The 27,075-nt window shown below is 24.8% G+C and overlaps 14 protein-coding genes across 14 annotated transcripts; 6 read left to right on the forward strand and 8 right to left on the reverse strand.

Annotated features, from left to right (window-relative positions):
• On the forward strand, positions 1-139 carry AAJ76_580002 (hypothetical protein; the record flags this gene model as incomplete). Its single annotated transcript, XM_024476020.1, has 1 exon — positions 1-139. A coding segment is annotated over one exon (139 nt), but the record flags the coding sequence as incomplete, so codon positions are not given.
• Positions 140-292: 153 nt separating this feature from the next.
• AAJ76_580002233 (hypothetical protein) lies at positions 293-2,233 on the reverse strand (the record flags this gene model as incomplete). Its single annotated transcript, XM_024476021.1, has 1 exon — positions 293-2,233. The coding sequence occupies one exon, from the start codon at positions 2,231-2,233 to the stop codon at positions 293-295; it is 1,941 nt and encodes a 646-aa protein (XP_024330323.1).
• A 1,064-nt stretch (positions 2,234-3,297) lies between these two features.
• Positions 3,298-4,638, forward strand: AAJ76_580003298 (hypothetical protein; the record flags this gene model as incomplete). The annotated part of the gene is made up of 1 exon (XM_024476023.1): positions 3,298-4,638. One exon carries the CDS (start codon positions 3,298-3,300, stop codon positions 4,636-4,638), a length of 1,341 nt encoding a protein of 446 aa, XP_024330324.1.
• Positions 4,639-4,977: 339 nt separating this feature from the next.
• On the reverse strand, positions 4,978-5,541 carry AAJ76_580005541 (hypothetical protein; the record flags this gene model as incomplete). Its single annotated transcript, XM_024476024.1, has 1 exon — positions 4,978-5,541. One exon carries the CDS (start codon positions 5,539-5,541, stop codon positions 4,978-4,980), a length of 564 nt encoding a protein of 187 aa, XP_024330325.1.
• A 2,234-nt stretch (positions 5,542-7,775) lies between these two features.
• AAJ76_580007776 (hypothetical protein) lies at positions 7,776-8,306 on the forward strand (the record flags this gene model as incomplete). The annotated part of the gene is made up of 1 exon (XM_024476025.1): positions 7,776-8,306. One exon carries the CDS (start codon positions 7,776-7,778, stop codon positions 8,304-8,306), a length of 531 nt encoding a protein of 176 aa, XP_024330326.1.
• A 25-nt stretch (positions 8,307-8,331) lies between these two features.
• Positions 8,332-8,628, reverse strand: AAJ76_580008628 (60s ribosomal protein l35a; the record flags this gene model as incomplete). The annotated part of the gene is made up of 1 exon (XM_024476026.1): positions 8,332-8,628. The coding sequence occupies one exon, from the start codon at positions 8,626-8,628 to the stop codon at positions 8,332-8,334; it is 297 nt and encodes a 98-aa protein (XP_024330327.1).
• A 441-nt stretch (positions 8,629-9,069) lies between these two features.
• On the reverse strand, positions 9,070-9,393 carry AAJ76_580009393 (mad domain-containing protein; the record flags this gene model as incomplete). Its single annotated transcript, XM_024476027.1, has 1 exon — positions 9,070-9,393. One exon carries the CDS (start codon positions 9,391-9,393, stop codon positions 9,070-9,072), a length of 324 nt encoding a protein of 107 aa, XP_024330328.1.
• A 125-nt stretch (positions 9,394-9,518) lies between these two features.
• Positions 9,519-9,854, reverse strand: AAJ76_580009854 (hypothetical protein; the record flags this gene model as incomplete). Its single annotated transcript, XM_024476028.1, has 1 exon — positions 9,519-9,854. The coding sequence occupies one exon, from the start codon at positions 9,852-9,854 to the stop codon at positions 9,519-9,521; it is 336 nt and encodes a 111-aa protein (XP_024330329.1).
• A 280-nt stretch (positions 9,855-10,134) lies between these two features.
• On the forward strand, positions 10,135-11,436 carry AAJ76_5800010135 (pre-mrna 3 -end processing cleavage and polyadenylation factor; the record flags this gene model as incomplete). Its single annotated transcript, XM_024476015.1, has 1 exon — positions 10,135-11,436. The coding sequence occupies one exon, from the start codon at positions 10,135-10,137 to the stop codon at positions 11,434-11,436; it is 1,302 nt and encodes a 433-aa protein (XP_024330330.1).
• A 408-nt stretch (positions 11,437-11,844) lies between these two features.
• AAJ76_5800011845 (thioredoxin reductase) lies at positions 11,845-12,486 on the forward strand (the record flags this gene model as incomplete). Its single annotated transcript, XM_024476016.1, has 1 exon — positions 11,845-12,486. The coding sequence occupies one exon, from the start codon at positions 11,845-11,847 to the stop codon at positions 12,484-12,486; it is 642 nt and encodes a 213-aa protein (XP_024330331.1).
• A 41-nt stretch (positions 12,487-12,527) lies between these two features.
• On the forward strand, positions 12,528-13,454 carry AAJ76_5800012528 (thioredoxin-disulfide reductase; the record flags this gene model as incomplete). The annotated part of the gene is made up of 1 exon (XM_024476017.1): positions 12,528-13,454. The coding sequence occupies one exon, from the start codon at positions 12,528-12,530 to the stop codon at positions 13,452-13,454; it is 927 nt and encodes a 308-aa protein (XP_024330332.1).
• A 445-nt stretch (positions 13,455-13,899) lies between these two features.
• Positions 13,900-14,238, reverse strand: AAJ76_5800014238 (homeodomain-containing transcription factor; the record flags this gene model as incomplete). The annotated part of the gene is made up of 1 exon (XM_024476018.1): positions 13,900-14,238. One exon carries the CDS (start codon positions 14,236-14,238, stop codon positions 13,900-13,902), a length of 339 nt encoding a protein of 112 aa, XP_024330333.1.
• Positions 14,239-17,098: 2,860 nt separating this feature from the next.
• Positions 17,099-17,227, reverse strand: AAJ76_5800017227 (hypothetical protein; the record flags this gene model as incomplete). Its single annotated transcript, XM_024476019.1, has 1 exon — positions 17,099-17,227. One exon carries the CDS (start codon positions 17,225-17,227, stop codon positions 17,099-17,101), a length of 129 nt encoding a protein of 42 aa, XP_024330334.1.
• An 8,311-nt stretch (positions 17,228-25,538) lies between these two features.
• On the reverse strand, positions 25,539-25,721 carry AAJ76_5800025721 (hypothetical protein; the record flags this gene model as incomplete). The annotated part of the gene is made up of 1 exon (XM_024476022.1): positions 25,539-25,721. The coding sequence occupies one exon, from the start codon at positions 25,719-25,721 to the stop codon at positions 25,539-25,541; it is 183 nt and encodes a 60-aa protein (XP_024330335.1).
• Positions 25,722-27,075: the final 1,354 nt, after the last annotated feature.

Below are 27,075 nucleotides of genomic sequence, written 5' to 3' on the forward strand. Positions count from 1 at the left end.
TGGCTCAATACACCATTTAAGAACACAACTCAGTTCAGCGGAACGATACAGCAACAGTATCATGCCTGACCTCCCCCAGGTCAAAATTATGGCATATTTGATTTGTGAATCTTTTGTTGATATTGATGTCACATTTTGAATTGCCAAATTAATAACTTTACAAAAAAAATTTAATCATTAACATTGGGCCTGTAAATGAAGTTGCACTATTTTATTCAGACAACAGTTTTGTTTTGTAAATATTAACTGAAAATGTTTTTGTCATAAAAATTACTAAAATAATAAATATCGTTTAATAACTTTCTTCTCCCGTAGCTGTCATTTCGCTGTATTCTTCTTCTGTTTTCCTATCCTTAAATTGTTTAACAAGCTGGTAATTAGGTCCTGTAAAATCAATCCATCCATTTACTACATCACTAGAGAACTGACTAACTCTGTCCTTGTGTGGTTCGCCATCAAAAAATGTTTCGCTATGATCAGAAAAAAAACCTTTTATCTTAGCAAAATATGTCAATCTGCGAAATGGAACTCTCCAAATCTTTTCATTTTCAAAATCTTCACTTGATTTTTTTAGCTCCGAACGCGCTATGTCTTTATACTTCTTATAATTATAGAATTGCAAACAAGTTAATAAATAAAACCCTTCGTATCTAAAATACAAAAATTTTTTTACAAAATGTAATGCATATAAATCAATATTAATATCAAGTTTCAGTAATTCTTCGTTAGTAGCTTGCAAGTTCTCACCTCGACATTCTGTTACGGGAAAATTGCTAGGGAATTTACAGGTTGGCAGCAGATCATCATTTCGTGCAAAACCTTCATATCTCGGAAATTGCGGAAAAATATTAGCATTAATTAAAAGGCTGTAAATATATTTAGTTATACAATCTGGTTCTTCAAGCAAAGCTACCAACTCTTCCTTCAAATTTTGAGGCTTGTCCATATCAAAAAACATTCGTCTGGTAAACAGCCGTTCACACTTATTACACATTTTATGATCAAGTTGTTGTATAAAGTCTAATGTATTCCCCTCCGTAGGAAAAATTAAATTTGATACAAAACTTTTTGTATAATTAATCATGTTAGTAGCCATGGCGTTAAAACCACCGTCCGTACTTCCAATATAACCTATATCAGGAACATATAAATTTTTCATTCGTATCAATAACATATTAAACCTTTTTTTAGTTACATCAATTCTTTGTTTTAGTAATGTAAAAACATATTCACGCCTTTCATTAACCTCTTTAACGGGTTGATTTCTCCATTGCAAAAAATATATTGAGTTGTCATCACTCCTAGAGGATGTTTCAATAACGTCATCAACGATAATTTCAAACTTATTAGATGTAAAAACCTTGTTTTTAATGTCCACTTTACCTCTGTGTAAATATTCAATTAATTTTCTGTTATCTGTCACCTGAACATATTTAACAAGATCTGAAAAAATTAAGAGTGAATTTTTGTCGGAATGTTCTCCAACCCTAAATAATGTTTTAACAATTTCTTTAAAATCTAAATTACATTCATTGCCTTTATTTTCATCAGAATAACTCGAAAGCATATCATATAGTTGTATACCTTCTTTACCAAATAAAACATAAAAATTATTTTTTACATACACACAATGCAATAATTCGAGATACTGCTGTTGGCTGAAACTCGAATTTAGGAATTTGGTCAATCCTGTAACGTCCAAAACTGGCTCTTCTATATTTCTAAATGTACCATACGGATCCGATTGTTTTAAGCAATAAGTTAGATCCAAGAACTTTATTAAGCACAATGCTAAAGGCACATCACACATTCTAATCTGTTCATTTTTTGTATCAAACGTCTTAGTAATAATTTCTGAGCGCAAAAAAGAAAGCCCTTTAAAAAGGCTAACTAAAAAACTTGAACGATTCTTATCAACCGCCATATCATCATCAAAAACTATAAGTATCCTTTTACGAGTCAAACTATTAAACGCAATCACTGACAATGTAGATACAATAATCTCTTCAAGTGGATCACTGAGAGAAACAGATTTTATTTCTTTATTTAACTCAAAGCCCTTATTTATAGTCAGATCGTCATCGCTCATTTTTATGTAATAAAGATCAATATCAATGTGATACATCGGATTATACATATTTACATCAGTGGGTTGTAGGGTGTAAGATGTAATATAACCTACAGTGTTTAACAATAATCTTCTAAATTGATTATAATATCTATTTAAGAGCATGGGGTAAACACTTTCGAAATTTTTATATAAAAAACGAAAAAATTACTTTAAAATTTTATTATTAAAAATATAGATTTTCCAAAAATAATGCTGATGCGTTAAATATTAAGAGCCAAGTTTTTAATTTAATAAATGAGACAATTAAAAGGTTTGACATTTACAAGATTGATATATTTGTAAAACCGAGAATTCCATTTTAATTAAGAAGGTTAAAAAATCCGTTTTAATTAGGAAATTTGACTGCAATCATACTTAAATTTCTACTGATTTATTACTGTATATTTATATTTGAGATTTTTAACATCATATATAAATCATAGCTTAATTATTTATGATGCCTTTTGATAATTGAAAATGTAAGTACAATTAAGCTATATTGTTTTATTTATGTAGAATTTGTATGTAAATAAATTTATTTTTAATTTTAGTATTCAAAAACTTTCCATTTATATTGTTAAACATATTTCAAATATTTTTTAATTGTTATACATTAAATTTAAAGAAAATTGAAGTCTTTAATAAGGATAGTATCAAGCTCATATATCAAAGATTACTTTGTACGGCCAATTTTAATTTCAACCAATAAATGACTTCTTTCTTTGTTATTGCTCTTTTCCCGGTTTTAAATAAAAACTTTTTCTTAATTTTTATTTACGCTGATAAATTAAACATAAGAATTTAAACACAATGAATTTTTTAAATAAAGTTTACACTAAAACAGTTGAATTAATTGCTATTTTTTCTTACCATATTTTGTAAAATATAAAAAAAATTAATTGAGCAAACAACTAGCAAAATGCAATGTTACGGTAATTTACAAAAGTAATAGCTAATGCAATTATCATGTATTTGTGAAAAAGCGTATTAGTCACTTTATAACAATTATCTACTAATTAGTATTAATCTTTAAAAAAGTATTTTACTAACACATTAATTAAAAACGCGGACGCAAATATATTAAATAACACGCAGCCCATTTTGCACTGACTATAAATTAAATTAAATTCTTAGATTATTATTTTAAAATATTGTAAATAAAATACAGCTTGTCATACATTTAAGATATGATTTTTAATAAGCCTTTTATTATTCTCTTTTTAAATAAAACTTTAAATTTTACCCGTAAAATGATTTTCAGAAATACTTTTTTAATTGTAGCAGGAGTCATTTCTATTGGAGCAATTTATTATACACTACAAGTATATAAAAATCTTACTGATAAGGAAACAATGGAAAACAAAACGTGTCTGTGCGACGGGAATGAATATTTGAATGAAAATAGGGATTCGTCATCAGATAGTAAAAATTCAGATGAAGCTATTAGTACAAAAAATAAGGTAAATTTAAACGAATTAACAGTAGAAAATGCATCTATCTCTTACAACCCTTGTTTTAATGAAGAAGAGATAACTGAGATATCGCCATTAAGCAGAAAAGAATCGGATAATAATTATTCTTGTTTAGCTAAAGCTAATTATAAACCAAAAAATGCTTTAAAACGATGCTCTTCCGATTTAGATACTTATTGTAAATTAAAATCTGCAGAAGTAGAAACAAGTTTTGATAATAATTTTTGTGTAAGCTCTTGTAATGAATCAACGAATAATAGTACTTGTAATGAAAAACCTAATCTGTGTCTTACAAATGATGGGGATTCTAGTTATAACTCGCATGTCGATAAATTCATTCGGTCTCGAAGCGTGAAGCATTTAAACGAAAATATGTTTGAAGATTTTCCACTTTTACTAGATATCTTTGTAAACGAATTTTATTCCCAAAAATTTACAAACACCAGAAAAACGCCTTATAGTAGTGATCTTAATGTTTTAATGTCAATTAATCACAATACAAGCTTATCTGGTTATACTAAGGTAGTCTTAATATGCTTATTATTCACATTTAGGGAATGTAGCGAATTACCTATTGGATATCTTAAAGAAATAAAAATACCATTCGAAATTAATAACGTACATATTAAGGTGCAACCATGGTCGAAAATCAATACAATTTATGAAGAAAGACTGTCTTCTGATTACACTTTACAAAGCGTGCCCTTTTCTACGTTTACGAAACTAGGACTAAGAAGGATAGAAAATTTACTAAAAAGTACGAATAAAAATGTATTGTTTGTAGAGAATTTTGCCAAAAACATTAAAGAGGCGTATTTCAGCTACAAGTATTCTGAAATTTATCGTGACAGTCCTATAGATGTTATTGATGGATTAATTTGTGCTAATAAGGATCTAATAAAAAATTTTGTGTTTAGTGGCATTTACAGTGATAAAATACAGTATATTTTAAAGAATTATGCTATAAAAGCTGATAAATTTGGTGACAGAATTTCAGTACTTGATATGGGGGTAGGATTATATTTACTAAATATTATAAGGATTTTTACTAATTAAAATAATTTAAAAAAATTTAAAGCGTAGTTTTGTCTAAGCTAATTTACTTTAATTATTATTTATTCACCAACTTACATTTAATGTATCATTTTTTTTGCTATTTGATAAAATTAGTTTCTTGATTTTCAGTGACGCAAAACAACATTATAAAGATATATTGTGTAATAAAATCTTTAAGCTATTCATATTAATTTGAAATTATAATTTCGCTGGCTATTAAGTTTTTTTGTTTACAAAATATTAAGTTGTAAAAAAATTTTATTTAATAAAATATGAAACTTTACTAAAAAATTTTAATTATCAGATAGAAAAAAATAGTTGTACATTATTGGCGTAATTTTAGTGAAGCGCCCAATGGAGAGACATCTCCCATTCACACGTATGCAGTAGAGAAGCATCATTAGGGCAGTGGTTATGTCTCGTCCCGATGCTCGAGGGATATGGCTTCAAATACCAGCAATTCAAATCCGCTAAGTAACAGTATAACGTTAACACAACAATTGTCACAAAATATTTGTCGGTAAAGTCGTATTGTAAGCTTCTTTGTAGGCGTCGACTAAGGGTTGTAAATGTACTTAAAAGATGTAGAGTAGACATAACATCTTTGGGTCGGTACGACAATTGCCATAGCTGTGGAAGCATTTGCAAGTCGTATTCGGAAATCTTATGTAAGAAACTCCACCTGAAGACCCGCCTGGGAAGGCGTAGCAAGCTAGAGAAGCTTCTAGCGTTTTGTGCAGGATGTGAGAGTTCATCACGGGCATTAGAAGGCCCATACCGCCTTATCCAACCACAAGATCTAATGAGCCTCCGGCCCGGTAGCATACTACCAATTGTCAAGTCCTCTGTAAGGTCCTTACGGGGATTAATACACCTTCTTACTAGGCAAGACCCTTGTGGCATGCTAGCACTGATAATGCGCTGTGTTGAGATTGAGGGAGGAAAGATGAGTTTTCTAAGAGAAGGATTGAGCTTAATAAAAAAATATAGCAAAAATGAACAAAAGATTAGCTGAAAATTTAACAATTATAAAGACTATGATGTATAATTAATCTGAAAAATTTTGTGAGTGCTTAAATAAATTTGATGAACTAAAGTTTCTCCAATAAGAATCAATAAACAAATAAATTGTTATTAGAAAAGAAAAAAACTAGTACAATGAGACTGAATGTCATCTTGAGGTTTGCCTGTACCTCTAAAATTAATACTATTTAATATTTTATTTATCCTTTCATTTTTCTGGTTGGCCATTATGGATATTTGATTTTTCTTGGAACTTGGCCCTATTTATAGTTTTATTTGTTTGTTGCATAATTGTGGTATATTGCAAACAAACAAACATCTTAATTTATTGAATTAAGAATATATACATGTGGAATAAGTTATTACCAGAATTATAATGATAAAAATCAACGTAAAGCTTTTTTTAGTGCAAGGAATATTTGCAAAAATGAGAACGTAATTAAATTTTTAATGGCAATATTTACGTCTTTTATATTCCTGTGTAGTCAAGGACAAAAATTTAATTTAAAGTAATATACAATTATACATTTGTAAACTAATTGTCTATATAATTTAAACTATTTAGATACCCAATGCAACACAACGCTATCACACAACAACACAAGAAAGTATCACAAAGCATTAGAAACGTTCATCGGAGATATACTATCAATACGACATCATTAGGAAAGATATTGCAAAACATTTAAGATAGCAAACGACCACGTAAAATTAGAATTTGCTGGGGTATTTGAAATACAATAAAAATTAACCTATTAGCATATGAGAATTAGAAAAAAAAAATTCTTTCATACAATTAATATTTTTTTTAACTTTAAATAATCAAATTAAACAAAAGAACAATAAATTTAAGAATAATTTCGTGTGTGATGTTTAGATTTGGAGATAACAGGGTTTATGAGCAATTTATATATGAATTAGATTACAAAAGGAGACATATATACTTTTAAAATAAAATAAACTTATATCCTTCTTAATTTACCACCAAAGTAATAATTTTTTGGTCTTAAAAGCCAATTCGCTTGCGACAAGTAGCGATGATTTCGTGTTTCTAGGAATGGCTGCACCATGTACTGTTCAGACTACATTAATCAACATTAGAAAGTCGTAAAGGGTTGCGTTGTAGAACTTTGAAAAACTTAACTACATAAAGACATTGGCTTATACGAATCACGAGAAAAATATCTACTATAAGAAATTATACTCTTGTTTAATTTTAATTTAAAATTTATATTTTTAATGTTTATCAAACAAAAGATGTTTTGAAAATTTCTTGTATTTTTAAAGTTACAAACTGATTTCATGTTTTATCTAAGAAGTGTACAGATACTACTTATTTTTTTAATATTAGTAATTTTATACTATTTTTTCCACATTTTAAAGTCAATAAAACCAGAAAAGAGTATTAGGATGAATCCTCGATATAAAAAACCACAGAAAAGACTTATTCTTCCAGAAATAAAAGAAACAGATTTTGAAATAATTAATAATGTATAGTGAAAAAATGACCACTTTAATTACTTACAAATATTTTATTCTTGAATTAAATGGTGTTTTAATTAAAAACCATGAAAAATCTTTAAATTTTGATGCATCTTTTGAGCTATAAAAAAGAAAGTTTACATCTTTAACTGTCAAAAAAGAAAACAGGATATAACTTTTTATGTGGGTGTATATCTTTAACTTAATCCTTTTTTATTTGATTTATAAATTAAAATTTTTCAAAGAATAGATAACAAAATAACTTTTTTGAAAAGGAATGCATTATTTTTTGGTTATATTCCTTTGTGCAATACGGCTTTAAATCTGCAGATAAATTTTAAAAAAATGGTAAATTTAGATTTTTGATTAAAAATTTATTAAATATTTTTTTGCTTTTTGCAATTTATGCTTCTAAAGTAAGCATGCCTTTTTAATTGATCCATTTACCTAAGTATGAAAATTGAATGTCCATAAGTCGGCCCTAAAATGTATTGTTATAAAAATATAATATACAATGTAAGATATCAAAATTATGAATTTTTTTAAAATCGTATTATATTAATTAAAAAAAGTTATTTTTTTTAAAATTTTAATTTATAAAAGTTTTTAAAATTTAGTTAACAACCCATAGAATGAATTTTTGTATTTGTATTTTTATTTTAAAATCAACAAAGTCTGAATTTACTTCACTAAAGGATTTTATTAAAAAAACCAGTTTAGCGTTTGTCGATTTAACTAACATTCATAAAGAGATTCTTAAAAATATCTACGAAGTAATTAAATATGAAGAAAGAGATAGCGTTGTGTTATTTATGGCGGCTGCACTACATAATACATCATTTTTAAACAAATTTGTTGATAACTGGGATAAAGGCATGTATAAAACTAGGGGATTACTAGAAATCCAAGGGTTTGAAAAATATCAAACACTTTCTACATTATCAACCAGATATAATTATGTAGAAAATTATGAGATGCTTGGTGCACCAGTCTCCTTTGTAATAAAAGACTGTTATCAATATTTTTTACATGTATTAAAACTACAATATACATTTGAGAATTATTGTCAAAAAATGGGATTAGGCGAATATGAAAAAATAAAAAATCGAAGGGATATCTTGAGATTTAAAAGTATTTATGATGTTCTTACAGATGTTTATTAAATATTAATAGTTTTAAAATATTAAATTATTTAATTTCTTTTTTAACTAATCGTACTTCAACTATATTAGTTACACTCTTAGGCGGCATATTTCTTTCAAATTTTACTCTTACTAACCCTTTATTACCGTGTGTGCCCAAAATAACACCTTCTACATCTCTTGTAGATTTATCATTATTAAACCTTTTACTAACCACCACATTACCAATATATTTTTTAGCCTGTTCTTTATTAACAACATTATTAATTTTAATTAAAGCCTGTGTATGTCTTATTCTTCTTAAAGCTCTTCTGTGCGAAACAAAAATGGCAGGTATAAACATTTTAGGGGATAAAAAAAATTGAAATAAAATAAAAAAATTACAAATTTATTAGTTTATGCAAAAAAAATATAAATAGAAGTAAAAAATTGATAAAATTATGCATTGCTCAATTCTATTAAATACAGATACATCACTGAAAAATGTTTTTATAAAAAATAATATACCACCATTAGGATTTTTAACATTAAATATTACACTGTTTATTGTAATAATATTAAATGAAATAATAATTGTTCGATTACAAAAGAAGAAGAAATATAATTTATTTCGTGATATAAAATACTCTCTATTTTTAGTATATTATTATTTCTTTAATTATTTAGTTATGATGCTTACTATGACAGGTAATATTTTTATAATATGTAGTTATTTAACTAGTAAGTCAATGTCTTTCCTAATAACAAAAAGAATAAAGAGTTCATGTTGTTAAATATAATTTAATTAAGTAAATGTCTTCTGGTTAAATAAATTTAAAGTTACAGCAGATAAAAATGCAGGAACACTACCACCTTTAATTAAGTATATTTGTATTTCGTTGTTAAATTGGCTAGCAAAAGAATTATTAACAAGTTCAAGATTTTCTTTATTAATATTAAAAATCAAAAGATCTTCACTATCAAAAGAATACAAAGAACTTAAAATTATTTTATCATCTTTAAGATCTATTTTATAGCCCAGAATGCCTGTTATATATTTTTTATATTTTATAAAATATTCTTTAAGATTTTCAAAATCTGTTGTGATTGAAGCTAAAGGCGATGTCATTAATTAGGGTATAAATTAATAACATTTAAGAACATAATATAAAATAATTATTAACAATATTCAAAATCAAACAACTAGAAGAAAAATATTTAAAAATTTAATAGGTAGACTATCTCATAAAAAATTCAAGAATATTTATAAACAGAATATAAATTACATACAGGAACATGTTCCTTTTTACTGGCAGTTTTTGTCAGAGGAACAAATTTTTTTAAATTGCTTTTTACTTCTGATAAACAAGCTTTAAATATTTTTTCTTTAATAATTCCACTGCAAAATGTTTTGTACTTAACTTTAGATTTTGTATACAGATAAAAAAATGTATATTTATAACAGAGTAATACATTTTCATCAGTGATATCTGATGATATAAAATTTTCTTTGTATTTTATAAAATTAGAATAAACTTCAGATGGTGAAAAATAAGAATATAATTCTGCTAAGTTAGTAAATATTTTCATATTTTAGGGTAATATTATAACAAAATATGTATTTACATTTGAAAGATACATGAAAACAAAATTTGAATTTACATTTGAACGATACTTGAAAATAAAATAAATAATTTATAAGATTGTCATACAAACATTATAGTTTATTAAGATTTTACAGAATAATCAATGCTAACAACAATATTAGTATGAATTTTAAAAAACAAATTATAAATTTAAGAATTCTGCTTAAGTTGAAAAAGTGGCAAGCATTTTCTTCTACTAAAAATTTATATTTTATCCCCTAATTATGTTTATAAATAAATATACTGTCCACGATATCACCTTAGATGATACTTCTATTCTTCAAGTCTACGATATTTCTGTTATACAGACACATTTGAAATCTTCTTTAGATCTTACACTTTTAGAAAAGATTCTCATTAATATTGGATACAGTATAAATAGTGCACCATTATTTAAACAATATCTTAGTATTTTAGTAAAATTGCCAGATGAAAATACTAAAATAGAAAAAATAAGAAATACTTTCTTTTTTATTATTCAGATTCCTATGCACGGTCTTCATGAGCTATATAATGATTATGAGGAATTTGAGATGGACACCAATAAAATTCAGGGAAAGAAGATTCTACAAGAATCTTTTCATATTTATCAGAATACACTTTCGGTGTACAATCAGGTTAAAAAAGGTAAAGATATTTTATATGAGATGGAAAATCCCCTTAAACTTAACGAAGAAGAACTTTTTAAAAGAATTAATTTTTTGTATAAAGAGGCATTATATTTTAATCCTAAAGACGAGGAGGTGTATTTTCTGTATAGTGAATATTTAATAAAAAATAAAAGGCTTGATGATGCACGCAAAGTTGTGGAACTAGGTATAAAGAATGTTGCTGGCATTTTTCTAAAAATTTATTATTACAGCAGGGGATTACAAGAAAATCTAGAATTATTTAGTATTAGTGATTTATCATCAACAAAATTTATTGATGAATCAATACCACAGTATTCATATGTTCTTGTTATGAATTATTTGACACTTATTCTTAAGAAAGAAGGCCTTTATAAATTTCGGAAAGAATTTATAAATTACAAAATTAAAGGACTCCTTAATGACATTATTTATAAAAATATAGCAGATTATGAATTTATCTATTCTAAAGATAAAGATATAGTTACTAAAATTTATACTTGCGGTATAGAAGATACAGATAGTCAATATTTAAAAAATGAATTAATTAATTTTTTATTAAGAATTAATGATTATAATAATGCGCAGATGTTTTCAAAGAAGTATAATATTGGTCACAGTAAGTTATTAGAATATGAATATAAATATGGCACTGACTATTACAATATGTTAGATCATAAAAATAATTATTTGGTTGATACCATTTTACAACCTGTTGAATGTATTACACCATATGAGATAACAAAAATAAATATGTCATATAGAATGAATATTGAAATCAGAAAAGATGTACAAGAGTTTATTAATAGCATAAATTACATTAAAAGAGGGGACAATTTATTAATTAATTGTAATATTGATAAATTTATTGATATTTTTACTAGAATTAATTTATAAATATATCTATTTATAATAATATTAAAATAAAATCATCTTGATTTTATTTTATATTAAACTATATAAATGTAAAAATATTTTACTTTTATATGGTAGAACTTTCTAATAAATGTATAAATATTTTTATATCGATGTAATCAAAACTTGTAAAACAATAAAACATCGCTATTTAGAATCTTATTGCTAAAAATAATAAATGCATATATAAATATCTAAATTTCATTAATTTATATTTACAAAAAAATTGTTATACATTTTTTATATATTCTATCCTTTTTCTTTTCTTATATTGATAATTAATATGTATTTATTTTTCTTTATAAATTCACTTATAGTCTTATTTTGTATTTTTATTAACAATTTGGTAATCAATTTATGTTTAAATATTTTAATTTTTTATTTATTTTCATGGGTGATCTGTACGACATTTCAAAAGCACAAAAAAAGAAAGTTGTACAAGAAGAAGATCAAGATAATAGTATATTAAAAGAAGCAAAACGTATTGAAGAAGAAAATTATGAACAGGCAAAGGATATTAGAATGCAGTTAGGACAGGCAGCAATTGAACAAAAACAAGCCTCAGATGAATTTAGAAGACAGGGGGAAGTTCTTGACAATGCAAAAAAGAGTGCTATAAATGTACATAAAGAAGCAAAAAAAGGCGAAGAATTGGCTGAAGATATAGAAAGGGAAGGTTCTATTTTTAGTTGCCGGTTTGCGTGTTTTGATAGGTTTTGTAGGTGGTTAAAAGGAGACAGTGGTAGTCAGGAAGTAGAAGAAATTGAATCTAAAAAATATGACTATGAAGAGGCACCTCCTGTTCAAGAAGAAGAATTTCATCCTGGTGAAGAATTTGTACCTGGACAGAATAATACAGATAAAGAATTGGTGGGAATATTGAATACAGTTAAAGGAATAAAACAAGAAGCAGAATTACAGAGTAGAGAAGCCGCTAAACAGAAATCTACTATTAAAGATATTAATAGGGTTACAGAGCAAAGTGAAAAAGTTATTAAAAAGACCGATGAGCACTTAAAAGAAATAGATTAAATTTATTAATTTTTTATTTTTAGTTTAAATTTACCCTTTAAATGATTGAAGAAATTATAATTATAGGAAGTGGTCCTGCAGCCTATTCTGCTGCCATTTACACAAAAAAATTTAATCCTATAATTTTAAGAGGCGGGATGGTAGGAAGTATAGGACCAGGAGGACAGTTAACTACTACTACTTTTGTAGATAATTATCCTGGATTTCCTACAGGAGTACAAGGTCCTGAATTAATGGATATTATGTATGAACAAGCTAAAACTTTTAACTTACGACAAATTGACAGAACAGTTATAAATATCCAAAAAAATAATAATATTTTTTATGTGTACACTAAACGTGACATTTATAAAGCAAAATGTCTTATTATAGCCACTGGTGCATCAGCGAAGAGATTGTACGTAGAAGGAACTAATGACAATGAATTATGGCAAAAGGGAATTAGTGCATGTGCTGTCTGTGATGGATATTTTTACAAAGATAAAATAGCATGTGTAATAGGAGGAGGAGACTCTGCTATGGAAGAAGTCTTATTTTTATCTAAAATATGTTCTAAAGTTTATTTAATTCATCGAAGAAATGAATTTAGAAGCAGGAAGGATAAATTAGAAGAAGTAAAGAAGACAAAAAATATAGTTATAGTTACACCATATAATCTAAAATCTGCCCATGGAATTGATAAATTAGAATATATTATCCTTGAAAATGGGGCAGAAACTAAAAAATTAGAAGTAGATGGATTGTTCTTTGGTATCGGTCATACACCTAATACTCAATTTTTAGAAGAAAATTTTTTACATGTTTTAGACAAAGATAAGTTTATTAAAGTAAACGAGGATTGTACGACTGCGGAAAAAGGACTATTTGCTTGTGGTGATGTGTTTGATAAAGTTTATCGGCAAGCAGTGACCGCAGCTTCTAGTGGATGTATTGCGGGATTAAATGCCGCCAAATTTTTAAAAGATTAAAATAAATTTTTTATTGATATTTTTTGTATTTTAATAGTTTGGTTTTTTACAAATAAGCAAATTTTAACAATGTTATTTATTTATATTGGTTTTAAAAAATATGCATGATTTTTAGTTATTAAACTAATGGTGTAAAAAATTATTATTTTTATGCGCATGGATTAAAAAAATATGAAAAAATAATCCAGTTTTATTTATGAACAAAATTGATCTAAATGTTTAGTATAGCGTAATATACAAAAAGTTTTAGATACATTAGTTACTTATTCATAGAATATATTAAATATTAAATTAAAATTTAAACCAATAACAATTTTGATTTATTTGACATTTTTTTGTTTTTATATTTAAATAAATATTTAAGCTGTAAACATATTTAACACTACCGTTAAAAAATTGTCAAATACGTCATAAACAATAAAATACATTAAAATCTATTTATTAATCAAATATTATAAAGCTCCAAGGCTTTAAAATACAATTCTAATATTAACTTAGAATCAACTTCAATACTTCTAGATCTATTATTTTTGTTACATCTTATTGTTTGTCTTTCATTCTGAAACCAAACATTAATCGATTTAAGACTTAAATTTAACAGTGTCCCAATATCTTTTTTTGTATCTGTTGATGGATATTTTATTTTATTAAACACACCTCTTAGTACATAATTTTGTACATTAGTCTTTTTATTTCTATTTGGTAACGTTTTTCCTTCTTTTTTCAGTTTTATCAAACCAAATAATGCATCACTAAATAATTCTACGCTTAATACAACACTCATTCCCCTATAAAAGGTGTAAAATAAATCTATATAAAAAAAATATAAAGGAGAAATTAACTTTTAAAATAAAACTTACTGATATTATTTATGCACAAAATGATTATTTTAATAAATGAAATCTATAAATGCTTTTATTTTTAGATATTTTTATTTTCATTTTTATTTAAAAATTTGTAAAAAACAAACAAATTTTTAGATGACAATAATAAATTAAAAAACTTTTAATTTATACTTGTATTTTATATAATATTAATCAAATTTATAAGTATAAAATTTGCTTTTGAGGTATTTTTATACTGGTGTAATTTTACTATAAACGTATTAAAATAATAATTAAATAATTTTAAAGAAATAAAAGTGTTTTATTATTTATTTTAAATATTCTTTGTTTATGCAATTAAATAAAATTTTTTATTAAATAATGCATAAGAAATAGCTAATTAAATGAAAATGTTTATTTTTACAAATTGCATATAAAGGTATAACATTTTATTTAAATTTAAGATAACATTGGTTATTTGAATAAGATGTTATAATTATGCATCTCATTAAAGCTATTTGTAATATTTTACTATGATTTGGTTTTTATATTTAAAATGTCATAAAGTTATTTTAGATTTAAAAATAAAAATTGGAGATAGATGTTTACAAATTTACAGTGTTATGAAAGATAAAGGAAATATTATAAGATTTTTATTTTAAAATAAGATAGTAATTTATAACAAATATAAGAGTGTTATAATACTTTTTAAATGTATAATATTGTACATTAAATATTTTTGTTTAAAATATTTATTTTTTACCGCCCTAACGAAAAATATAAAATTTATTAGACCATAATAAATATGAAATTTATTTAATCATAAAGAGCTAGTATAATAAATAATCATAAATATGTTTTAATATCAATGAAGAGGTCAAGTTTATTGATATTTTAAATAAATGTGATATAGAAATATTTGCATTAAAAAATAAAATAATTCGCATTTGTTTACCAGAACTATTTGTAGAGGAAATGACATTTAAGATAAGATTATTTTGCACATTTTAAAAAATTTAGTAGAATTTTATAATTATTTAAAAAATGGCAAAAAGTACGCACAAAAATATAATTTTATATTCTAGTGATCAAATTTAGCTCATAAATTATTAACCATGTTATGAAACATTAAAGAAAAAATAATTTAATTGATTAAAAAATTTAAAAAGTCATATAAAATTACAAAAGTTTATTAATTAGATTTTATATTGCAATGGTTACTTATGTTATTAGTACTAATAATTATTTTTGGTTAATTATCAATTTATAAAGTCGTAAATTATTAACTATATGATTTTATAAAAAAAATTTTTAATTTTTAACAGATGCTAATTTACAAATTGAGTTTAAGTAATATTAGAATGAATCTATTAAGTCGGGTTTATTTTACTATTCATATGACCGATACGTTACATAAAGTTTTAATGATATTTAAAAATTAATGTTTGTAACTTACGTCTCGTTTTTTTTACAATATAAAGTTTCTTAAAAAATTAAGAATTTTTGTATTGCATTGTTAAATCAATAACAACTTGTAGTTTGACTTGGAGTATTTGGCTCATTAAGCTATATAACAAATTTACACTTTCGTATTTAGAGAATAATATCCTAACGATTTTTCATTTGAAAAAAAAAATTTTATTAAAATAGTTATAAGACTAATATTGTGGTGATAGATGGGAAATCAAAGGAGAAATTTATAGTTAAAATAGGTTTAATGTTTTTTGGCAGCTTTTTTAAAGGAAAGTTACGAAAATACAAACTGTTAGCCAATGAGTTAAAATACAAATAAGCTTATATATTTTAATATGAGATAGCACAACGAGAAAATATCATTTAAATATAGAAAGAAGCTAAAAATATTAGATCAAAATGAAGTGTACATCTAATCAGTGACTCTTAAGAAAAATTTTGAGAACATTTTTCTGGAATACAGAAGAAAAAAAAGAATTGAGTATGCTGGAGAGGATAGAAACAAGATTAGCATACAAAATAGGTTTATATGAAAATTAAATCATGTCTGTTAAGAGGCAAAGAAGTTCAATTTTCTAATAATAAAAGTTCTTTACTAAAATAAAGTTATAAATCTTAACACAATAGCAAATAGTAAAAAATCAAGTTATTTTTATTTTAATACTTTAAGCTCAAATACTTATAAAATAGATTGGTTAACAAGGGATTTTTACATATTTTATTTAAAAATAAATATAAAAAAATAGTATATTATTGAATTAAAAAATTTTTCTTTCTTATGATATTACATGCCTTAAAAATTATCTGATTTATTTTTTGTAAAATAATATCTATTTTTTGCATTTTTGATTGTCTAAAAAAAATTAAAACAATTGATATGTGGTGAATAATACATTAAATTAATTTGATAGAAAGGAAGATGTAAAAAAATATTAATGTTTTTTTACTAACCATGACGATCCAAAATTTAATATATCAAAACGTTCAATAAATCAAATTTAATAAATTTGCCTTGATTTTTAAAATAAATATATTTAATTAAAAATAATAATTTTTTGTATGTACATTAAAAATAATAATTTTTTGTATGTACATTAAAAATAATAATTTTTTGTATGTACATTAAAAATTAATAAATTTTAATAGTCTTATAATACACAAGAAGTGTTAGGTGAAAGATAATATAATAAAAATTATTTATTTATTGATTATTTTACTTGAAATAAAGTATAACGTTAGATAGTTTTTAAACAACACACAACCTTTTTAGATTTTATATTATACATCATGAATTTATTAATTTAGTTTTAAACTAATTTTCTTACTTTTTTGTTTCTTTCTTATTGCTTATAACCTCATATTCTTATAAAACTCTTTTTTACTCAATCTCAACCTACGCACATTATCAGCGCCAGCCTGCATAACCACAAGGACCTTTTGTTTAATAGGAAGATGTTTCAATCTCAGTAGAAACATCACAGGGTCCGATAACTGGTAGTACGCTATAGGACCAGCGACCACCAGATCTTATGGTCGGTTGAGACGGTATGGATCTAGTGATCGTGATAAACTCTCACCATCCTATGAAAAACTAGTGTTTCACTGGTTTTCTACACCCTTCCCAGATGGTTCCCTCAGATGAATTTTCTTACTAAAGTTCTACTAATAGAACCTACAAATGCTTCCACAGCTGCAGCGATTGTCGCACTGACTCAAAGATTTTTCTCTTCTACATCTTTTAGCATATTACAACCTTAAGTCGACGGCTACAAGAAAGCTTACGATACGACTTTACAGACAAAAATTTTATGACAATTTTATGTCAAACCAAGTTAATTCAAGATTGATTTTTTGCTTTGATTTTATTTTAAACATCAAAACAAGATTTAACCACCGCACTAACAATGCTTCTAAGTAAAAGACTGTTTTTTATTGTTGCATGCAACATAGTTTATTTATTAATTTTCTTCGCTTATATTATAAATAAAAAAGCATCTAATATTTTTTCTTCATTTAGTTTAAAATAGGCTTTACAACACAGCTTTAAATTTTTTAAAACGAAAATTGAGATTTTTAATTAAAAATATTCATTTTAAGTTTTTTTTACATTTTTTGAATGTGTTTTAATTTAAAAAAACAAGTTTTTTCAAATTTTAATAAAAATTGATATTAATGATCTATCATTAATAATGCTAAAAAAAATATAAGAAAAGAAAAACTTACTAGTAATAAAGAATTTTAATATCATTTCGCTAATATTAAAAATTCGACTTCTGAACGAGATGAAAAGTTTTTATAATATTGTTGTTCATAGCTAAATTACTTTTTCTTATGTTCATTATTATTTTCAAAAAGCAGAATAAAACAATGAAAAATGTGGTACAGAATACTACAACACACTTTAAATAAGCCAATTTAAGGCTTATTTTATCTTATTTTAGTTTGATAGACTTCTTTTTATTTTTTATCAAAAATATAAATTTCAAAAAGAAGGGTAGAAGAATTTCGAAAAAAAAGTTAGTAGTAAGTTTGACAGTAATAGACATGATTCTAGGAACTTTAAAGGAATAAAAAAACAATAAAAGATTTGAATAAGTTGTATTTACCACATTTTTTTCTCTTTTGTATTTTTTTCTGCATTGTGGGAAAAATACAAAAAATATCCGCCAAATCCATTAAAATAATTTTTATTCAAGGGCAGTTTTATCTATTCCTATGAAACTTCGTTTCAATCTTACTAATCGCTTTAAAACTCTATAGAGATTACATTAAGTGCATACCATTTCCAAAACTAAAATGTAATATTACTGTAAAATGCTTTTTAACTTTTTAGCGTTTATCTTTATAATTACCTTCCTGTAATCTTGGAATGTCATATTAGGAGGTATAAAAAAATTTATAAATTTTAACAAAAGACGTTTTTTCCCACAGCTGATCCAAAAGTTTAGCTGAATATTATTTAAAATATGGTAAACGTCCCTTCAGTACAGAACAACAGATAACAGGGGTTTACAAATTAAAATAACCCAATGCTACTTTATGGACAATTTTAATAACTTATATTAAACCGACGTAAATAAAAAGAGAAAAGTGTCTAGCTCTTTAAAATTTTTTAAAAATATTTTAAGACGTGGCTATTTGATCTGGTACGTAAGATTTAAATTTTTTGGTTATTTTCTGTTTTATTTCTATCACATTGCTTAATTTTATACACAGTATTTAATATAAATATTTTTTTTAGCCTACTAAATTTTTTCATGAACAGCATTTTAAATTAGCAAGCAAGAAAAACTATAAGCACTTTGTCATAGCATTCTGCTAAGACATTGATTTCGAAGCTTACATCTTAATTGTCAAAACTTACCACAATAGGGATCAAAAATTAATAATAAAAATAAATATTTTAAAGAAGATAAAGAGAAAAATTAGAATAATAGAATAACGGGTATAGAAAAGAGTTTACACTGTGCAATGAGAGTAAATTGTAGTGATTGGAATAGCTACAATAATAAAAATAAAATTTTATCTACAATTTAAAAGTATTTTAAATACAGGTCTATCCCCTTAAGCATAGCTCGTTTATTTTGCAATACATGATATAAAAACTTAATAAAATTATTTTTTTTGCTATCATTTGCATTATAAAATATTCTTGTGTTCAGGTTTTTATTGCCAATTATGCTACATAAAATAATAATCAAAGCTGAAACAGTAATTACGATAACAGAGATAAATTTATTTGGTGTTTTAAATAACCATATCATATTTTTTTGCTAGAAATCATGATATAATATTTAATTGATAAAATACAGAACCTTAAACATTTTTGATTTTTGACAAAAAAATTTAAGATAAAATCACAACATTAAATTTAAATGCTGATGATTTAAAAGAGATGGAACTAGAAAAATACTATTACAAAAAGCTTATAATTTTTATAAATAATTAAACATTAAAAAATTACTGCTGCCAAACTATCTTCGACAATTTCATACCAAACAAAATAATAATAATAATATTAAAAAAAGTCAATCTGGTAAAAATAGGTTTTTTAATTAAAAGATTACGACTCCAAGCTTTAAAAAGATCTTTTATTGCAAAAGTATTAAAAAATGAATAAAAGACCTCGTAAAAATATTATAAAATCTTAGACGAATGTTTAAAGCAAAAAGTGTATTGATAAAATTATTTTATATCTTTTTAAAAAGTAATGGTTTATAGTAAAACGCCTTATAGAAATTACAAAATTTTTATGACAAAGGTCTGTGACCAGATTGAACCAGCTGAATTATTTTACAAAATTAAATTGATGCAAGCAACTTGATATAAAAATATCATAGAATTTTATTAAGTGTATAAAGAATATGCCTAATTTAAATTTTTTGTATAGTTACAAAGCGCTTTAATCAAAACTTTTTATCTATAATTATTCAAATTAAAAATTTTTTACTAAAATATTAAAAAGATTAAAATGTTATAATAAAAATTATTTAATAGATTAAAAAAAGTAAAACAGAAATGAGTAGAAAGGATATAATTTTTATAATATTAATGTGTAAAATTATACCCTTTGCAGGCTCAACAGTGTGAAACAGCCAATCTTAAAAGCCAATGCTCATATGTTAGATAAATTAAAAAAATTAATTTGCCATATTTTTAAATTAACACAAAATATAAATTTAATAAATTTTTAAAAATATGATAATAGATTTTAAATGTAATAAAAATGATATCAACAAAACAAACTAGAGATAGGGTGATTTTTGTAAACAATATAAAAATATTAACAATTTTTTTTAGAAATTTATTTGAGTATATATTTCTTGAGTTTCTCTTCTTTATAAGTAAGGTGCCTCCTCGTCAGCATCTTTCTTTCGTGTATTTGATTTTTAGCTTTAGACTTTTATCTTAAAAGGGTAGAAAATCACGTCTCAAATTAACTGTCAATCTCTCGAAAATATTAGAAGCACTCTGTATTGCACATACGCTTCAAAATACTATTCAATTTTAAATCTTTACTATAGGCTTTGTAGTATTTAGTTATCATCTTTTTCTTCAAGTCATTATATACGGTTTATCTTTGTCTTATGCTTGTACATCGATGGTGAAGTGGTTAACTAGTAAATCTTTTTTACAATTACAAAATTTAAAATAAAAATATTAAAGCCTTAAAATTTTTTGTAGATGTCAAAATACTCATATAAATTAAAAAATGCTTTAATGATCTTATGTAAAAATTATTGATTATTTTAAAGTTGTACATTTTAAAACTTAATAAAAGAAGATTAATAATTACACTAATTTTCTTAATACAAAGCATTTTATAAATTAAATAGGTATAATGTTTATATACAGAAATGTATACCTTTAATGATAGAAACAATGTTTTTATCAATAATTAATGTATACTAAATTTGTAATGTTGTAATACGCAATGCTACTAATTAATTTACTTTTTTGTTTATAAATAAACAAACTTTAATTAAATTCGGAAAAGGTAAATATATATATCGAGGTTGTATTAAGCATAGAATTATTAATTTAAAAGTCAAATGTCAAAAAAGCAATTTAAGAACAATTCGTTTGTCATTTAAATTAAATGAAAAAAATATTTTTCTTAAAGTTTTAAATAAAAAAATTTAACCCATAAGGCATAAATAACAACAATTGTGAAATTCGAGATAAAGGTTTTTTATAGATGTAAATAAAACAATCTATAAAAATCCTTTAGAGTAGAACCTATCATATTCAGATAGTTTTACTCAATCAATTGTATGAAGATTTCGTCATTAAAACGTTCAGACTGCAAATTTTTCTATAATTTATAGTGGATTATTGATATGTAGCTACCAATAATCCACTACTATAATTATAAATACAAATGTAATTGGTGTATTGCCATTATGCTCTCGACTTAGAACATCATGGACTTGTGTGTTATATTAACATTTTCAGTGCTTTTTGGTCAAACTATTAATGTTATTGTGTATAATACAATTTCATATTAAATATCAATGACCAGCGCCTTTCTATGTCTCAAATATTCATGGGGTAAAATTTTTTTATTTATTCCTATTTAATATTTACAAACAAATAAATCAATTTAATTAATTTTATTATTTGTAAATTATATGTTAAAGAACAACTATTTACAGTACTTAATTTCTTTATAAATTTTTGTATTTGTAGTATAAACAATAAATCATTTTATTTAAATTTTGTCATTTAAATAAACAAAATTTATTTACAATGCATTTGGCAATTAAATATATTTTTTAACGACTTGAAATTTTTGACATTTAATTTAAGTTTGGAGGTTTTAGAATTTTTGTTTGTAAAAATTAAAAATATATATACCTATTAAGATTTTATTAAATACAGCTTGTACAAGTTAAAAAGATAACAGCTTTGTTGTTTTTTTGGCAAGCAAACTGAATTTTTTGTTTTTTTAAATTAAAATGCTTTTAATTGAAAAAATAATTTTTCTTTTTTTGCAAAATCATATTAAGAATGTAATAATCTGAATATGCAATAAAATTATATAAGTACATTACAAAACTAGATATAGTACTTTTAAGCACTATAAAAAAAAGAACATTATTCTGATTATAGGAATAGAAGATATCATACGTAACTTTTATCAATTTTATTAATAACTTCGGGAAATATATTATAAACAACAATTTTTTAGACTTTCTATCACTGCACATCTTCAAAAAAAATATTTCTTGATTTATTTTACACAAATTGTAAATTCTTAAATTTTTTTAATGCCTACTTGAAATATTAAAAGACTTAGAAGAATTTTTGACGATATACAGTAGCGGAGTTAAAAAATAAATTCTATTTTTTTTTAAATTAACCTATTTATTTTTATTTATAAATAACTACAATTTAATGCGTATATTTTTCAATACATTTTCACATTGATGAATCCTAGGTCGGAACGGTGCTTGTTTCGAATATAAAAACTGAACAGGCTAAGCTGTTTAAAAGATTGAGCTATGTTTAAAGGCACATTTATCTAATAAAATTTCTTTTTATATTTTTAACTCCTTAATAGGAACCAATGACTTCCAAGATACTGATATCAAAGTAGCGAAACTAATCATGCGCTTTGAAGTCACCAATAGACACTTCACTTTTAGCTTCTTTATTTCTATTAGTAGTTGTGTGCATGACACATATGTATTGTTAGTTTTGTTTTCAATATCCAAACAAATAGCTAAGCAGTTTAAAAAAAATAAATTTTAGGTGGAAAATAAAAAACAGATTTTTTTATTAATAACTTGTAAAATCCCCTTTCTCACAAATTTCTGCTCCATATCTTTTTTTAGTCCTAAAATCAACTTTAGGCACAACTCCTTAGGTATCTTATTCCATTCTTTTACTACAGCAACTTTTAATTCTTGAATACTTTTGCACCGCCTAACACTAATATTTTTCTTAAAAACATACCAAAGATTATCAACTGGATTTAGATCAGATGATTGGGACGACTATTCAATTAGTTTAATACTTTTATATCTTAAAAACTTGTTCGTAAGCTGTAGTGCGTGCTTCAGACCATTATTTTGTTGAAATAAAAAATCTTTTTAATTGAAATCTTCAGCACTTTTAAATAAATCATCGTTGAGAATTGTAATGTATTTCAAACTATCCATTTTACCTTCAATAATAAAATATTTACAACACATTTTCTCCGAAAAACATCCCCTAACAATTATTGAACCATTACCATGCTTTATAGTAGGTTCTAATTTTTTCATATCATATTGCAAACCATCTTCCCAGTGGCAATAAATTATTCAATATGCTTAAAACAGTGATGTTTTAGATTAATCACACCATATATAATACTTTAAAGTAGCTTTCGCCTTTGTAACACCATTCAGTTGCTAGTCTTAATCTATCTTGAATGTTTTTTCTTGATAAAAGTGGTTTACATGCTCTTTTCCTGCCTTCATAATTAAAATCAACTTGTTTTTTACAAATAGTCCTAACAGTTACTTTCTTTTTCCTGACTTTAAAATTTTTTTTGTGCCAGTTTAGTTGAGACTACCAATAGTTCCTTTTTAATTTCCTTGTCAAGATACAATAAATCATAGTCATTACATAAAGATTTTCTACATGGTACCTTAATTTGAATAACTGTTCCTTTTTTCATATTCGTTTATTGTTCTAAAGACATGGGAAAGGTGTAAACTAAATTTTTCTGCAACTTTTTTTTGACTCTTTTCAACTTTATATTCTGCTATAATTCTTAGCTTAAGCAAAACTTTTTTCTTTTAACATAATGGTTATAAAATTTAAAAATTTATTGTTTTTGTGGTAATATTTTTCACATTAATTATTTTCTTCCCTTCTTTTAAAATTTTAGTATAAAATTTATTTTTTTTCTAATCCCAATGAATTATAAAAGTAACAATAAGAAACACAGCCGCGGGGCTTCTCACAAGAGACGCCACTGTAGACCCACGGGGGCAATTTAAAAAACAGAATTCAGCCAAAAGCTTTACCGCAGGCAGAGTGACGTGCATCATTGAGAGCTTCCTTAGCTCTGGTCGCTTGCCTGCCAATGTTGCCAGCGCTTTGGACGAAAATTTAAAAGTTTTATTTTTGATTTAAATTTTTTTTTAAAATAGTTCTATTCATTTATTTAAACTCGCTGACAGTATTAAGAATTCATTTTTGTATATTTAAATGGTCTTTTTAGAAAATAAATTTAGGTTTGTTTAAGTTCTTTGTAAAAAAATAAAGTTTAATTTTTAATTCCCCCAATGTATTTGTGTTTATATTAATTATTGTCACGTACCAAAGAGCAGCCGTGCCTATAGTTATAATTCTTGCTTTACTTTAAATTAAAAATTTATAAAATTATTCATCTAAAAACATCAATATTTTTTTGCTGTAGGGCTTATATGTGTTTTTTTGTTGATATTAATTATATGCTGGTTTTTAAAATTGAAAAAAATATAATAAAATCAAAATGCTTCTAATAGTATTGAAAATTTGTTTATCCTCTTCCGCTTATCAATATGATATTGCCAAATAAGTTGTGTCGAATACTCAGAATGTTGTTCTTGTGACAGTCCACTTTTTTTCTTAAAAATACTTAGACCTAGACCACAGGTCTTCTAAGGATTGTGTGTGTACAGAAGGGCACAAGGGGTCAACAAAATTAATCAAATGATTTATCGTTTCATTGACATAATCCGGCACAGAGGATAAATTTAAAGTTCTAAGTGCAGCGTTATGTGCACGCAATTCATCTGTTACAATAATTTTAACAGGTATAAATTTTCAGAAATTATTTGTGTGATGGTAACCGCGTTTCTATTTTTTACAGGTAAAATAAAACATTTTTTGGATCCTTTTTCAATACCACCAATTTATCATTGTCACTTTTAAACCTTCCTCAGTTATATTTTCTTTTAAAAAAAAGACTTTCGCCAATTTTTACAACTTTTGGCACTCCGTGCTCGTCTGGCCCCCGTTCTAATTGTTTTGGCGGCCATATATTCACAAATACATTCTCTAACCAAATCAACTATTCCACTTGCTGTTTGCAGGAATATTCAAATTCATATGCGGAATCTATGAATGATATTCCAGAAAGGTATTTATAGATAGTTTGCAAAATGGTCTTTACACAAATTTTGAATGAATCAAAAAAACTGACTGTTCTTAATGAACATGTGTGCATTGTGCATACATAACCTTTTGCAAGCCCAATTATACCCATATGTGCAGTTTTGCGCTTTATACATGGCATTCGGGACTGCCTTTAACATTCGCTCAATGTCATAGTATTAGTAAGAAGCCCTAATTTGCATAGTGTTGCGTTTAATGTACTAGTATCTGTAAACATATTGTCAATAAAAGCTTCATTGATCGTAATAGTTAAGATATCTTCATTGCTATATGCCCTCTCAGCTTCAACAATTTCAGTTTTAGATTTTCTAGTCATTAGGGGCTACTAATATTTTTATTCGAAAACAGCGTATAATTAACATCAACCCTTTTTTAATTTATATGTATAACTAGCTTACGTTATCCCATTGAAAACGGGATTACAAACATAATGTGTGTTCTTTATTTTTAATGGATATGATGCGCCTTTGAGTATGTACTTATTTTATTATTTTTAATTACAAATTGGCTTTTTTTATTATAAATAAAAATTTGCTATAAACACCTCGTATAAGATTTATAATAACTAAACAAAATCAAAAGAAAATGCACAAAAACACTGTTCCGTGTGTCACTACCTTTATCCTCCAAGATAATAGTTTGGTTATAAATGACTTAAATTTCTCATTTAACATTATTTATTTATTAAACTTGCTTAAATACTTTTATTCTCACTCCGAAACCTTTGTATTTCAGAGTATTGTTTTATATTTGACTATTTTACTTTTAATCTTATTATTATGTAATTCAATGTCTCCACGGCACAATGCTTAGAGAAAATATTCCTAAAATACTGCTACTCGCTCTTAATAAAAAATACAAAAAATTTTACTTATTTATTGAAAAAAAGAAGTGTTAAAAAATAATAAATATCCAGATTCAAACTTTTTATATACATTGATCCCGTTTAAAACGGAATTTAAGTTCGATGCATGCTTTCTTTTATTGAAATTGTAAATAATGTCCTTAAGCCCCGCGTATGTATTATTTTAGATTATAAAATTAAGCTCTTTTACTTAGAATTGAAATATGTAACAGCACACATTTTTAATTTAAATAAACAAACCATAAAAATATTAAGAATATAAAGGTGTACATAATATGGTCAACTATGATAAATTGTTATTTCTTAATAATTATTTCACAGAGTTTTGTAAAAAAGAGGGGTTAAAAAATAATAAATATCCAAATTCAAACTTTTTATATATATAGACTAGCTTAAGCCATTCCGTTTAAAACGAGACTTTAAATACAATGTATGCTTTTGATTATTTGTATCTCGCGTTAAGTTTATACATTTATGTTTAGAGTTCATAATTTGTTATTTTTATTTTGTATAAAAGCTGCTGCAACACACCTTTGAAATTAAATTTTTGAATACAACACAAAAAAATATAGTGAATGTTCTATTCTATACGTAAAATAATCAAATAAACAACATTGCTATTGCTTTTAGAACAAAACTTTCCAAAACTTGAAAAAAGAAGGGTTAAAAAATAAATATTTTGATTTACATTTTTTATATATAGACAAGTTTAGCAGTTACCCTTCGGGCAAGGCAAAAATCTACAGTTTTATAAATTAAAATCATTTAATTAAACTTTCAACGTAATTTTCTAAATTCTCGGGAT

Source organism: Vairimorpha ceranae (genome assembly GCF_000988165.1).
Source record: "Vairimorpha ceranae strain PA08 1199 chromosome Unknown NODE_58, whole genome shotgun sequence".
Lineage (NCBI taxonomy): Eukaryota > Fungi > Microsporidia > Nosematidae > Vairimorpha > Vairimorpha ceranae.